General features: G+C 40.0%; 2 protein-coding genes across 3 annotated transcripts; one reads left to right on the top strand and one right to left on the bottom strand.

Annotated features, from left to right (window-relative positions):
- Positions 1-10,701, bottom strand: RBM7 (RNA binding motif protein 7). 2 transcript variants are annotated; one of them, XM_081061963.1, is made up of 5 exons: positions 10,223-10,701; positions 9,041-9,203; positions 8,343-8,430; positions 5,556-5,646; positions 1-3,568 (listed from the first exon to the last, which is right to left on the bottom strand). In XM_081061963.1, the coding sequence occupies exons 1-5, from the start codon at positions 10,316-10,318 to the stop codon at positions 3,209-3,211; spliced, it is 798 nt and encodes a 265-aa protein (XP_080918089.1). In that variant the 5' UTR covers positions 10,319-10,701; the 3' UTR covers positions 1-3,208. The 2 variants fall into 2 exon arrangements, with proteins under 2 accessions (XP_080918089.1, XP_080918090.1); XM_081061964.1 differs by having other exon boundaries at positions 5,607-5,646; positions 10,223-10,419.
- LOC308503092 (uncharacterized protein C11orf71 homolog) lies at positions 10,491-12,630 on the top strand. The gene is made up of 2 exons (XM_081061965.1): positions 10,491-10,869; positions 11,951-12,630. Exons 1-2 carry the CDS (start codon positions 10,594-10,596, stop codon positions 12,032-12,034), a joined length of 360 nt encoding a protein of 119 aa, XP_080918091.1. The 5' UTR covers positions 10,491-10,593; the 3' UTR covers positions 12,035-12,630.
- The last annotated feature ends 389 nt before the right edge of the window (positions 12,631-13,019 follow it).

Raw genomic sequence — 13,019 nt, 5'->3', positions numbered from 1 at the left:
TGATAATGGAAAAATGTTAAGATTTATTTAAATCTTCTTAAAAGAGAATCTGTTTTAACAACAAAAACAATGCAGTGTCAGACTTCTACATATATGAACGTAAATTTATAAACAGCACAGCCTCTAGCAAATCACGGTGTGGGAGGAAAGGTAAGATATATCAGGAACTAAAGCGGTAACTTAAGATAAGCTAGTTTTACAGAAATTATAAATACTACATACAACTCTTTAACAATCTGAAAAGACAGAGGAAAATGGCTGATTTTTTTAGAAAGATATAAATTATCCAATTTGACTCCTGAGAAAGTAGAAAACCCAAACACATCAATAACCATAAAGGAAACTGAGATGGGAATCAAGGAGTTACTTCTACGACGCTGATAGTTTTATGAGTTCAACAAATCTTAAAGAAACAGATAATCCATATATTTTTCAATTTTTTTCCAGCGCATTGAAAAAAGATAAGCTTATCAACTCATTCTACAAAACTAGAACCACTAATTCCAAAACCAAACTAAGATACATTTAAAAGAATACCTCATGAATACAGATCCAAAATGTCTTTAAAATTTGAAAAATAGCTCTACCATGTGAGGGCACAGCGAGGTAGCAGCCGTCTGCACAAGAGATACCTCACCAGGGAGCTGGCCAGCACCTTGATTTGGATTTCCCAGCCTCAAGAGCCGTGAGAAATAAATTTCTGTTATTTAAGAAAAAAAAAAAAATTTAAAAAATTGAAAAATAGAATTCTAGAGTATATTAAAGGCACAATATGATAGTTTTAATAATAGGATGCAATAATGGCTCAGGGTTAGAAAATCTATTTTTAAATAAGTTTTCTATGTTGAAGTCTTTTTTAATTCAATTATTTGATGTGTTCATTCATTCATCAAAATTTATCATATATATCTATCTATCTATAGATATATCTATCTAAATAGATATACATGCAAGCCAGGCACTGGATACTGTGAATCCAGGGGTGAATAGATATGGTCTCTGCCTTTATGGAGCTACCTAGAGATACAAATAAAAAGAATATTAAAATATACAAAGGCTATGACAAGAGAAATACAGGGTACTATGGGAATACATTAATCCGTACTTAAACATTAGAGTGCTGTTGGCATAATCCTGTTGAGATGATTGCCCACTCTAGGATGGTGGCAGTTGACATAAGAAGCATGGGCCTGAACAACATAATCAGAAAGTGGTATAGAAAGATTATGGTTGATTGGATGGAGAAGGGTGGAGTCAAAGATTCTTTGGGAGGATCTTAATATGTGTTATGTATGAAAGGATAAAATAAGGGTCAAATAAGTTTGGGAAATACAAGGTTAAGTATAAACAGCTTTCTTTACTGTAGTACTTGTAAGCAGCTTTGTGGTGCTGTTCTTTGTCATTCTCTATGAGAAAGTCACAGTGCTAATACATAATGTTTACCAAACCTTTGATTACAGAACCTTACTTTGCAGAACACCACGAGAGTAGTATTTCATGGAACACACTCTGGGAGAAACTGCCTTCCCAGTCTCCTCCATTCTACGGCTGTAGTTCACAATACCTAGGTGAATTGTCTCACCAACTATATTATTCTTTGATGCTGTCTTTTCTACCCCTTTACACAGCACACTTAGTTTGGTTACTTTCAACTGGGTTAGACTGAAGTGAAAGAGATTCATTGGAACTTCACAAGAGGCGCCCCCAAAGTTATTAAAAAAAAATATGCTGAATCAGGATAACCTGTGAATCAATACGAAAGAACTTGAACCACAGGTAAGTGGCAATAAAGCAGTATTAATTTTTGTTAATATTTACAAATGCTACTGAATAAATTTTTATATCAGATACCTGAAAGTAACGGGCTCATTTGGAAACAAATCCTTGTATTAAACTGCTTAAGTAAACAGACAGTTTTGATCTTAATGCTTTATGTTGAGTAGTTGGATAGTTCCATTTACCTAAACAGAGAAAAATGACATGCATTTATAAACAGAGAAAACCTGAATGTACATAAACTCCTAGAGACCAGGGAGATTAAATTAGTTTACAATGCTTAGAACTATAATCCATGTGTTACTGAAAAATCTAAAATATTAAAGGTAAATTGTACAAAAGGTAAATTTCAAGATACTCTAAAGAACAGACATTCTTAACAGCAGGAAATCACTGAATAAAAGTATGGTGCTAACTTTTTGTGTACAACGTCTCTATAGTGACATCAAAAAAATTAGACCCACCCCTCCTTTTTGTTTCCAATATACTAAAAAGTAACAGTACAAATGCTGTAGATAATATTAAAAAGGATCCAAATATTTCAAGGAATGAATTTTTATAAACAAGTTCTACAATGAAAGGAAAACAGTATCTTCACACATAAAAGTATTGTTAAACAAGATTTAAAAACTGTTTAGATCGAAAGTGTTTAAGACTAAACTCTTTCAAATGTTCAAATAAAAAAGCAACCTGTACAATCCTCATAATAAAATGTGTCCTTGTACACATGTGCTGGGCATTTTGAAAATGGTAAATTTTTAAAGTTTGAGCGATAGAGGCAGCACTTAAAGGCTTTGTGAAACTTTTTCCAAATAAGTATACTTCCAGTAAAACATTTTACCATTTTATTGGACTGTACATTTAGATTTCTGCTGTTCCTGAAAAGGAGGTTTTACATTAACACTGCATTTTTAATGTTAAAAAATACATTTAGAGAAATTTAACTTCCTGAGTGACTTCAGTCATACATCAAACATGATTTAATAAAGACATTCTAAAATTTTAGAATGAAATAGCATGTACAGGCTTACACTAACTCGAATGTTTTCCATTACATACACCAAAATCTGATTCACTAACAAGCAGGTTCTTGCAAAAAAAGATAACAGATAATGAAAATATTTGCTTTACAATGCAACCAATCCATAATACATCCCTCCCTCAATTGTCTAAAACAATTAAGAATTGTGGCACTTCTTTTGCATAAAACCCTTTCCTCTTCATAAAACCCTGAGGTGAAAGGTTATTAATGTAAAAACTAGAACCACAATTCTTCTCATTTCTGTGTTAGACTATAGCTATAGGTTTTAAAATTTTTATAAAGAAATGTAGCAACTTGTAAAGCTGTACAGTTTTAACAAAACATTCCCAGACCAAGTTAGCGAAAATGGCCTAGAATGACCCTATAAAAACAATGTCCTTTGAACACTTGTTAGTGTCGAGATGAGTGCCATTTGCCAGCTCTACTGTCTCTTCTATTATCATAGTCATGGCTCCAGCCATCGTGATTCCTATCTTCATAGAAGAAATCATCTCTGCTTCCTCTGTAATGATGGTCAGACCCATGATCAGTGTAACGCTGTTCACGGTGGTAATGTCTATCTGCTATGTACGGATGAGAATTCTGTCTGACTTGACGCTGTGATGAAGGAGTATCTTGGCGCCACTGAGAGCTCGAAGACTGGTTAAAAGTATGATTATGTGACTGAACTGATGGGGAAAATCCTGGCTGATCGAGATGTGGAGAACCATATTTCCCACTATATGACATCTGTCTCAAAACATTGTTCATCTGAGGGAAGAGAAAGAGAAAATGTTAACTGTAAATATTATAGATATCAAAGCCAATAGATATTTGGACACAGTTAATCAGATAATAATGGAAAAGCAAAATCACTCTTGCCTAGAGGAATCTTAAGTTAAACATAACTAAAAGTAGTACAATAGCTTCATTCATCCCAATGTACCCCTACAAGATTGGTGTACATTTAACTACTACTCCTTGCCTTCAGGAATGCAACTTAGAAGGGAAGAAGTCATACAAAATGACTATAATGTGAATCACTGTGGGATGAACATATAAACAGCCATGAGCTCAGTATCATTAGGAAAGGCTTCATGAAGGTGGCATATGATCTGAGTGTTAAAAGTATGAATGGAATATTCTGAGGAAGATATTTTTTTGGGGGGGGAAGTATGCAGAGGAAACGAAATTGCACAAACGAAAGTGACAGGGAAACACAGAATGGGTTAATAGACTACCAAGTAAATTCTGGCTGATACAGGTTATAAATCTCGTAGTGAATGGATGGTAAGACTAAGAAGTTTTATTGGAATCAAACGACTGAAGTGCCTAATAAGCAGGCTCGAGAACTCTGACTTTATCTTGCAAACAATGAAAACTCAAATTGCCAGGAAACGAAGCAAAACAGAGTTATAATATTAATTTTGAAATGGTGTATGGGATGGACTAGTGAGGAGACAAGTAGTGACTGACTAGAATAGTGGTTCCCAAATTCTATCTGTGGATATATATTAGCCAATGATGATTTTCCTTAATGGCATACAGTAAAATGAAATAAATAAACAATATGTAGGTAAAAGTTGGCATCCTTTTATATAGCTCTTAACTTGACTATACTCCACTCTTATATTTTTATTTTGTAGACCTATGAAATTCAAAAGCCTAGGAACCACAAGCCAAGATTGTGATTTGGGCAAAGAAAATAAAATGAATGTTAAAAAAAAAATAACAAAAACAAAAAACTAAAAAATGAAAGACTTGACAACTGGAAGGAAACAAACATGAAACAGTAAAATATACCTAAAATTTTAAGCTTAGTCTTATGGTGACATTACAGAAAAATGAAACATTAAAGAGGGAGCTAGTCTAGAAGACTCCAGTATATTAAAGTATTAAATATTAAGGAGAATATATGATTAAAAAGTCAGCATAAGTTCCAAGAATATCAGAGATATTCTCTGATATTGGAATATCAGAGTTCCAATATTTGAAACACACACACACACACACACACACACACACACACACACACACACAAACACCAACCCAACAATGGTTGAAAAATACAAATGTTAAATGCAGTTCTATCTTCAATCTTTAAATATATATTTCATGCCAGTGAAAACTAAAATCTACAAAGATCTACAAAGATCATGCAAGTCTAACCAAAATTTAAGAAGTTAATTTAAGAATTATCGGAACAGGGGCAGCCGGATGGCTCAGTTGGTTAGAGCGTGAGCTCTTAACAACAAGGTTGCCAGTTCCATTCCTACATGGGCCAGTGAACTGCACTCTCCACAACTATATTGAAAACAATGGCTTGAGCTTGGAGCTGAGCCACTGGTGGGCAATTTGCTCAGTGGTTAGAGCCTGGTGCTCATACCAAGGTTGCGGGTTCCATTCCCACATGGGCCACTGAGAAATAACAGGTTTAAGGTGGGAGCTGAGCCACTGGTGGGCAGCTGGTTGGCTCAGCAGTTAAGAGCATGGTGCTCATAACACTAAGGTTGCCAGTTCGAGACCCACATGGACCAGTGAGCTGTGCCCTCTACAATCAGATTGAAAACAACGACTTAATTTGGAGCTGAGCTGCACCCCCCAAAACTAGATTGAAAAAATGACTTGACATCCTGGAAAAACACAGTGTTCCCCAATAATAAAAAATAAATAAAAATTAAAAAGAATTATCTGAACATTTTAACTAAGTGTAATTTTCTTTTTTTTAAGCAACTCAAGTTGAAAAAAATCAACCTACTACTGCTTGTCTCTGAAAATTTTCTGGAGAAGAGAAAGATCTCTGAATTACTTGTGTTGATGGAGTCATGTTATCCACAGTCCTTTCATACCTGCAAAAAATAAGAAAACCAACGTATAATCATTCATTAATCAAGTATTTACTATCTACCAATAAGCAAGACATAGCTCTCAAAGGTAGAAAAAAACAAGACAAACAAGGTTATCTGCTTTCATGGAGATGCTAAGTAAGGTCATTAGTGATATACTGAATGACTAAAGAGCAAGAGAGAGATAAAGGTTTCTATGTTAGCTTGGCTGGTCAGGGATGATGGCCTTTCTAAAGAGACATTTGAAGCAAGAGCAGAATATCAAGTTTACCTGGAGGAAGAACATTCCACCTGAGGAAAAGACTAATGCAGAGGTGAGCAAACCATAGCCTGTGGGCCAAATCGTTCTTGTAAACAGTTTTAGTGGAATATGGCCATCCTTTCTTGTTTTTTGTATTATCTATGTAGTGCTACAATGGCAGAGAAAGAAACTGTATGGCCTGCAACGTGTAGAATATTAACTATCTGGTCCTTTATGGAAAAAAAATTGTCAATGCCTGGGCTAGGGCAAAGGCTTAGATTGAGAACTAAAATGCAAAGGATTTGATCAATTACATATGACAGATGAGGGACACAAGAAATAAAAAATAAAATCTAGATTTTTAGCTTGAGCAACTAGGCAGACATACACTGAGACAGGAGAAAAACAGGTTTTGAAGAGTAAGGAATTAGGGGTCTGCAACATAAATAGAATACTAATTTTAAGAACTTATACCTTACTCCTCAGTTCCGAAAGAGGTAACTTGCTGCACAGAAAATCTCACTTAGAAAATGTTGTAATTTTATTTTAAAATATGCCCTTGGAATCAAATTACCAATTAATTTGCTTATAGTTTAGATCTTTTTGAGTTTTCTTAAATCAGTGACATATCTGTATGTGAAGGGGGTAAAAACTATAATTTTACTTATAACAAAAGTATGAAAATAATGTACACTCTAGACTTTGATTAAAACTAAAGTACTTACTTGCATATTTTTTTCCCCAAGAAATTCTAGGTGGGGGTTAAAAGCTTTTTTAATCCACCTCAGATACCTTTGAAGGTTCCATGAAAGTGGATGGAGATGCTCCAAATTTCAACTGTACTAAGAAGTTTGTAAACACAATTTCAGCTGGTAAGAAAGGATGCTAAGCAGGTTCCCTTTTTACACTAGCTTTGTTACACTTTCACCTTCCAGTATCTTTTCATATCCATCCGTTTCTCTCCAGTTCTTGGCACTACCCTAATCCAAGTCAGCAACCTAACCCCGATTAATTTCATTGCTATCTTGCTACATACTAATACCAATACCTTACTACCAATAGCTTCCTAACTGGTCTATTTTCACCCTTGTCCTTCCAATCCATTCTCCCACTGCAACCAGTTCTTTAAAATACAAACTTGTTCCTATTTCTATGCTACTGAAAACATTTCAATGTCTTCCTACAGCTCTTAGGGTAAAATTCCAAAATCCAGATTATAGCCTATAAGAAAGACTGTATCATCCAGTCTCTATGTACTTCACCAGTATCTTCCCGTCCGCTACTCTCCATTTCTCATTCATTACGATCTAGGTACATTGTACTCTTTCAGGTCCTCATTCACTTATATCATCTCTCCTTGTTAAAACTTTCTCCAAGCACTTTCTACTCCTCCGTTAGAGAACTTATTGTAGTAATTAAACAGGTAGTCATCTAGACTTTAAGCTCCATTAGGCAGCAAGCACATCATAAGCTGGACTTGATCACACTGCTTGGGTTTGTACCCCAGCCCACTGCTTAGGAGCAGTTCAACTTGAGCAAGTTAACCTCCATTCCTCATACACAAAGAAGAGATAATAATCTTCCCTACATCATAAGACTGCTGTGAGGAATAAATGAGATCATAAATGCAAAACCTTGGTAAAAAACCCGACATGACAGGTATTTAACTTTCTTGAATGAAGCCGATTATGATTGATAAATAGTTCTATGGATATACCAGGAAAAAAACTGTCCCTGGTAAAATGTCAGCCTCCCCAATTTCATTTACTTAAATAAGATTAAGTAAATATTCACATGGTCTCTTTTCTAACCCTCAGGGACTGCAACGGATTTTGGAGATCATTCAATTCAACTTCTTTTCCCTTACAAATGGAAGGATAGGACCAGGCTCAAGATTTTACAATTGGTAGAGGCAGATCTAGAATCCACCTCTACAGAATTCTTAGTCCAGTAGCTTGCTTACTAATAGGTATTTTTAAGTTGCCAGTAACAACCAATTAGTGGTCATAAAACTAATTTGAGTTTTTAAAAGAAAATAACAAGGAAAACTGAGTTTCCTGCAAGTAATCAGGGCAAGGAATGCTTTGAGAAATTTTGTTTCAGTTTTTTATATATATATATATATATGTATGTATGTACATATATATGTGTATGTGTGTATATATATATGTCTTTGCAAATGAACATAAACAGTTACATATGTATCTATTTTAAGGGTACTATATATAATGTGTATGTCTATAGTCCCCTTAGAATAGATGCATATGTAATTATAATTCAATATATCACTTCTAGGCCTTTTGGCTAAGATCAGTTGTAATTCAACATAGCAAATAATACAAAAGAATAAAGAGGTAGGAACATAAAGAAAAAAACTAATCACTCATTATGCATTCTGAGATCACTACCTAAAAAACATTCCTTACAAATGACTTTAACAATAGGTGAGAAATATTACCTGCTGGGAGATGTGGAGGTGGGGCTTGAATTTCCAACATGATGCTGGGGATATGACAAACTAACATCCTGTGAGGCATGGCTACTTCCTAAAATGAAATCATTTGAAAAATTCTTCTTGATAGAAAATTTAATTTGAAATTGTCTCCCCCACCCTAAATCACTCCAAAAAGGTACATATAGGCTAAAAGAGAACACCTCAAATTTTGGTAGACTGCTTTAAAGTTTCATCATAGTGAAAATTCTAAGTGTTTAATAACAGATATATCAAAAACAAACGGTCCCGAATAAGGTAATATCCAATGTATAAATATCCACTCTGGCCATAATATTCTGATCTTCACACTAAATTGTAAGACTGGATACATGGAAATTTCATCCTCACATGATCAAGAATCAAAATTTATAAAAGTAAATTACAAAGCAACCAGGAAGAGTATTTTCAGAAAATAATCCTTGCTCATTTCAGAGCATGAATCCAAACTCAAGTCTTTCTAACAATACAAACTCAGTTCTAAAATTACAACTTTCAAAACCCACGTTGTCAATGTTACCCATCTTCCGGGGTGCTATTTACTATTCACAAAGCTCAAAGTATTTTCACCCAAAACAGATTCTTTTAAACTGAATAATAAAATTAAAAACAAACCAAGCAGCGAATAATCCCTCTTCCCAAACAAAGTCTCACTGAATAGTTACCTGATCTAAACTGAATTTTGATGGGCCTTCCAAAAAGTTTGATTCCATTAAGTAGATTCATTGCATAAGGAACAGATACTTCATGCTTGAAATTCACAAATGCAAATTGTTTTGGTTTACCATCCTTGTCTTTTGGAATTTTCACTTTTATTACTGGCCCAGCCTATAGAAAACAAAAGTTTGCAATTTAAATAAGGCAATTTCAGGAAAACACTTGAATTTTAGAAAGTTTAAAATTAACAGAAATGTAATCAGGAATTCTAAAAAATAAACACCGATTTCCACCTCGATTAGAACAAAGGTACTCAGATATAACTGAAGATTAATTTATTTGGGGGAAGGGAGTCCCTAAGGAACTAGAAACACAATCACAGAATTTACACTTCTCAGCCCTTTATGACTCCAACAAGGTGACCAACATCCACCACTTTCCCACTCCATGGAAATTAAAGCGTGTTAGAAACAAGAAAAAGTGGTTTTCTTGAACCAAAAATTCACTTTTGTATCGATTAATCAAACATCACTTGTGGAAGGATGGAATCGGAGGGTACAGACTACTTAGAGTGTTTAACTTTAATACAGAAACACATTTAATACAGAAACGCTGCTTTTCTACGGAGTATTTGAGTCTATCTTAATGTTGCAATTTTATAAGAAACAAGTGGAAAACAGATACTAAGAAATTGAAATATAATTTGTCGATCAGATAAATCAAAGACCAAGCATCCTAAGGGGAAGATGCAGGAAGGAAAAATAGAAAAAACACTGCTCTATTTAAACGTCTAATCACTATGCTGTACTCCTGACACTAATGACACTGCGTGTTAACTGTCGTTTGAAAATTTGTAAACTAACTTACAAGGAACCCAAAACGCTGCCCAAGGCGGAACCCACACGCGTCACGTCCCTTGGGACCCCGGAATCTGTCTCGGGAACGCTTCCCGGAGCATCCCTCCACCACCCCGAGTCCTCACTTCGGCGTGAACCGTTCAAACCAGGTATTTTGAAAATACGGCGACACCCAGCGAACGCCTTTCCAAGTGCGACCGTCAGCCTCCAGCGGCCCACCCGCCGGGAGCCCGGATCGACGGCCAGGCCTGCGCGGAACACGCCGGGACGAGCGATGGGCCGAGCCCCCGGAGAGCGGAAAACGAAACGGAAAGTCTGACCCCAGCCGCTTACCTGGTGGAAAAGCTCGAAAAGGAGCTCCTCGGTCACTTTAGTTTCGAGGTTGCCCACAAAGAGGGTGCGATCCGCTTCCGCGGCCGCCGCCCCCATCTCCGCGTCGCCCCCTCCCTAAAGAGGCCCAAGGGTCGTCGCCAACGCACCCACTGCGCACCCTCTGAGCCCTACGTCCTCGCGCTCCCAGGCGTCACTAACGTAAACGTCAATCACGCTCGCTCTCGGTCGGCGTCGACGTGCGCTGACGCACTGCGCATGCTCGCGAGGAGTGTGTGGTGTCGGGGTCCGAGGCGGGCTGAACTGATCTGCGGGGCGGCGGAGGGCCGACTTTGGCGGGGGACAGAACCCAAATGCAGACGTAGTATTTGAAGATGGCGCTGAATGATGTGTCCCCGTGTGCCGGCGACCGAGGAGGCAGAGTGGCCCGCCGCTCTGAGCGCGGCGCCTTCCGCCGGGCGGCCTCGGCGTGGGCCGTGTTCTCCGGGGACGGCGTTCCCGTTCCCTGGCCCGGAGCCAGCCGCCCGGAAGCCACGCCCCGGCGGGGGGTTTCGGTCCGGAGCGGAGCGCCGCCCGCGGCCGTTACTTGGCTCGTTAGCGAGGCCGCGCTGCAGTCCGTCCGGGAGGCGGCCGCGGTCTTGCTTTTAGGGGTGCGCGTTGGTGTCCGTGTCACGAGGACGTGGGGGTGCTGAGCGTGCAGCCCGGCGCGGGGACGGCTCTCGGCGGCCGGGACCGGCGGCCCGGGAGGAGGTGGGGGTCCTTCCCGGGGCGGAGCCGGGGCCGCCGGCCGAGGGCGCAGTCTGTGATCCGCGCTCCGTGCGCCGCGTCAGACCGACCGCGGGGGCCGGGCTGTGCCGTCCGCGGGCCTCCCGCCGCGCCGCGCCTCCGCCGCACGCCCGGGACCGGCTGCCGGCCTCCTGCTGCTCCTCCCCCTCCCCCTCCTCCTCCCTCCTCCCCCCCTCCCCCTCCTCCCCCCTCCTCCCCCCTCCTCCTCCTCCCCCCTCCTCCTCCTCCCTCCCCCTCCTCCTCCCTCCTCCCCCTCCTCCTCCCTCCTCCCCCCTCCTCCTCCTCCCCCCTCCTCCTCCTCCCTCCCCCTCCTCCTCCCTCCTCCCCCTCCTCCTCCCCCTCCCCCTCCCCCTCCCCCTCCTCTTCCGCCTCGGACGCTGCCCGGCCCGCGCGTCGGTCGGTGCGAAGGAAGCGCCCCCTCCTGCGGCCCAGGCGTCCCGTCACCTGGGTGTGAGCCTTCGCCCCCCTCCCGGTTCCGGCTCCGCCGCCGCTGCTTCAGGAATAGCCACACACTTCAACCTTAACCACACTTAAAAAAAAACTTAAACCTTGCGACTCTTTCAAATCATCAAGCCAATTTACATTTGTTTCAAAGGCTCCAAAGGAATTGTTATACTTTTTTTTATTAGTTTCAGGTGTACAAGACAAGGTAATACTTAGACGTTCATCATTTATATCCCTCACACTGTGAACCCCCCTCCCCCCATCCACTATCCCTCCGACCTCACACCGAGCCATCACATTATATATATAAAATTATTGTTGGCATTCATTAATGTTTAGCTTCTGGTGTACAATGCCATGATCAGGTATCCACTGTATCCCTGAGGTGGTCTCCCAAATAGGACGCATGTCCATCGGATACCCAACAAAATCTTTACAACATTATAGAATACCTTCCCCAAATTAATTTTCGGAAAACCCTTTTATTGGTTATTTTCTTAGGTGCATTCAATCCCAGCTTCCTTCATGAGGATCCAGTCTCCCAAAATTAACAGGAAGTGGAGACATTGGCTCTTCTCTGCTTAGCGCTGTGGGGGGATTGACAGCCCTGCGCCAAGGAGGCCGACGGGTACACGCTGCACGGAGATGACAGGGGACCACCGCGCTGCCCTCCCTTAGGTGACGTGTGACAGGTGACAGGTGACGGCGGCCAGCACCGCGCGCTCCCGCCGCTCCTCTGACCTGGCCGTTCCCCCCTTACCGGCCACTACGTTTTGTTCTCCGAACCGTACATTCCCCCAGGTTTAAATGGGGGCGTTAGGGAAAAGGGACTGATTCTGCAAGTGCCACCTCCTTACGTACGCAAATCGACGAGCTTTTCCGCAACGGACTCTTGTCCGCAATTACGTCCAGACAGCACAGGTACCGCACAGAACTGAATTACTACAACTACATCCTAAGAAGAATGTGGATAAACCAGGGAGCTTCCATAGAGGGATGGATATAGTACGAGTTTGAAAGAATAATAATAGCTACCTTTCATTGAGTGCTGTGTGTAAGGCAACGTGCTAAGGGCTTGTATTCAATGTTTATTTAGCTATTTGCTACTACCTGTGCAAGGCACTAAGAATAAAGTTGTGAACACGCTAGATGTTCACATCTAGCTTCACATCTCTGCTTTTATGGCGCTTTATACGTGTCATTTAACTCTCAACAGCCCATAAGACAGGTATCATACTTTTGTTTTTCCTCTGAGGAACATAGGCACAAAAAGATGAAGTAAACTTCTCAAGGTCATACAGCAGGTAAACGATAGAACCTTGCAGCCTTTCAACCCAGGTTCCTCCTTGGAACCATGGAACCCAAATAATTATTTGAGTGACTATTTTCTCAATTCTCCCAAAAATAGTATATAACTAATACTATTCTAGATATCTAAAAAGATGTTAATTCATAATAATATATGATGGATTCCTTAGGCTGGGCATTATGATAATCTGTGGTTGAGAAAGGAATCCCAAACCTATATTCTAAGAGTTTTAAACGGGGAAAGAATAACAGAATTAAGGCT

Source organism: Rhinolophus hipposideros (genome assembly GCF_964194185.1).
Source record: "Rhinolophus hipposideros genome assembly, chromosome: 10".
Lineage (NCBI taxonomy): Eukaryota > Metazoa > Chordata > Mammalia > Chiroptera > Rhinolophidae > Rhinolophus > Rhinolophus hipposideros.
Note: the sequence above shows the minus strand (reverse complement) of the source record. Positions and strands in the feature narration are given on the sequence as shown.

Bases quoted from the DNA above. Each gene is read 5' to 3' on its own strand.
- RBM7 (XM_081061963.1), bottom strand. From the start codon at position 10,318: ATGGGGGCGGCGGCCGCGGAAGCGGATCGCACCCTCTTTGTGGGCAAC. The intron at 8,431-9,040 runs GTAACTATTCAG...ATTTCATTTTAG, and splicing joins CAAAATTCAGTTTAGATCAG to GAAGTAGCCATGCCTCACAG. The intron at 5,647-8,342 runs GTAATATTTCTC...TATTTTTTGCAG, and splicing joins ACCTCCACATCTCCCAGCAG to GTATGAAAGGACTGTGGATA.
- LOC308503092 (XM_081061965.1), top strand. From the start codon at position 10,594: ATGGCGCTGAATGATGTGTCCCCGTGTGCCGGCGACCGAGGAGGCAGA. The intron at 10,870-11,950 runs GTGCGCGTTGGT...TTATTTTCTTAG, and splicing joins CCGCGGTCTTGCTTTTAGGG to GTGCATTCAATCCCAGCTTC.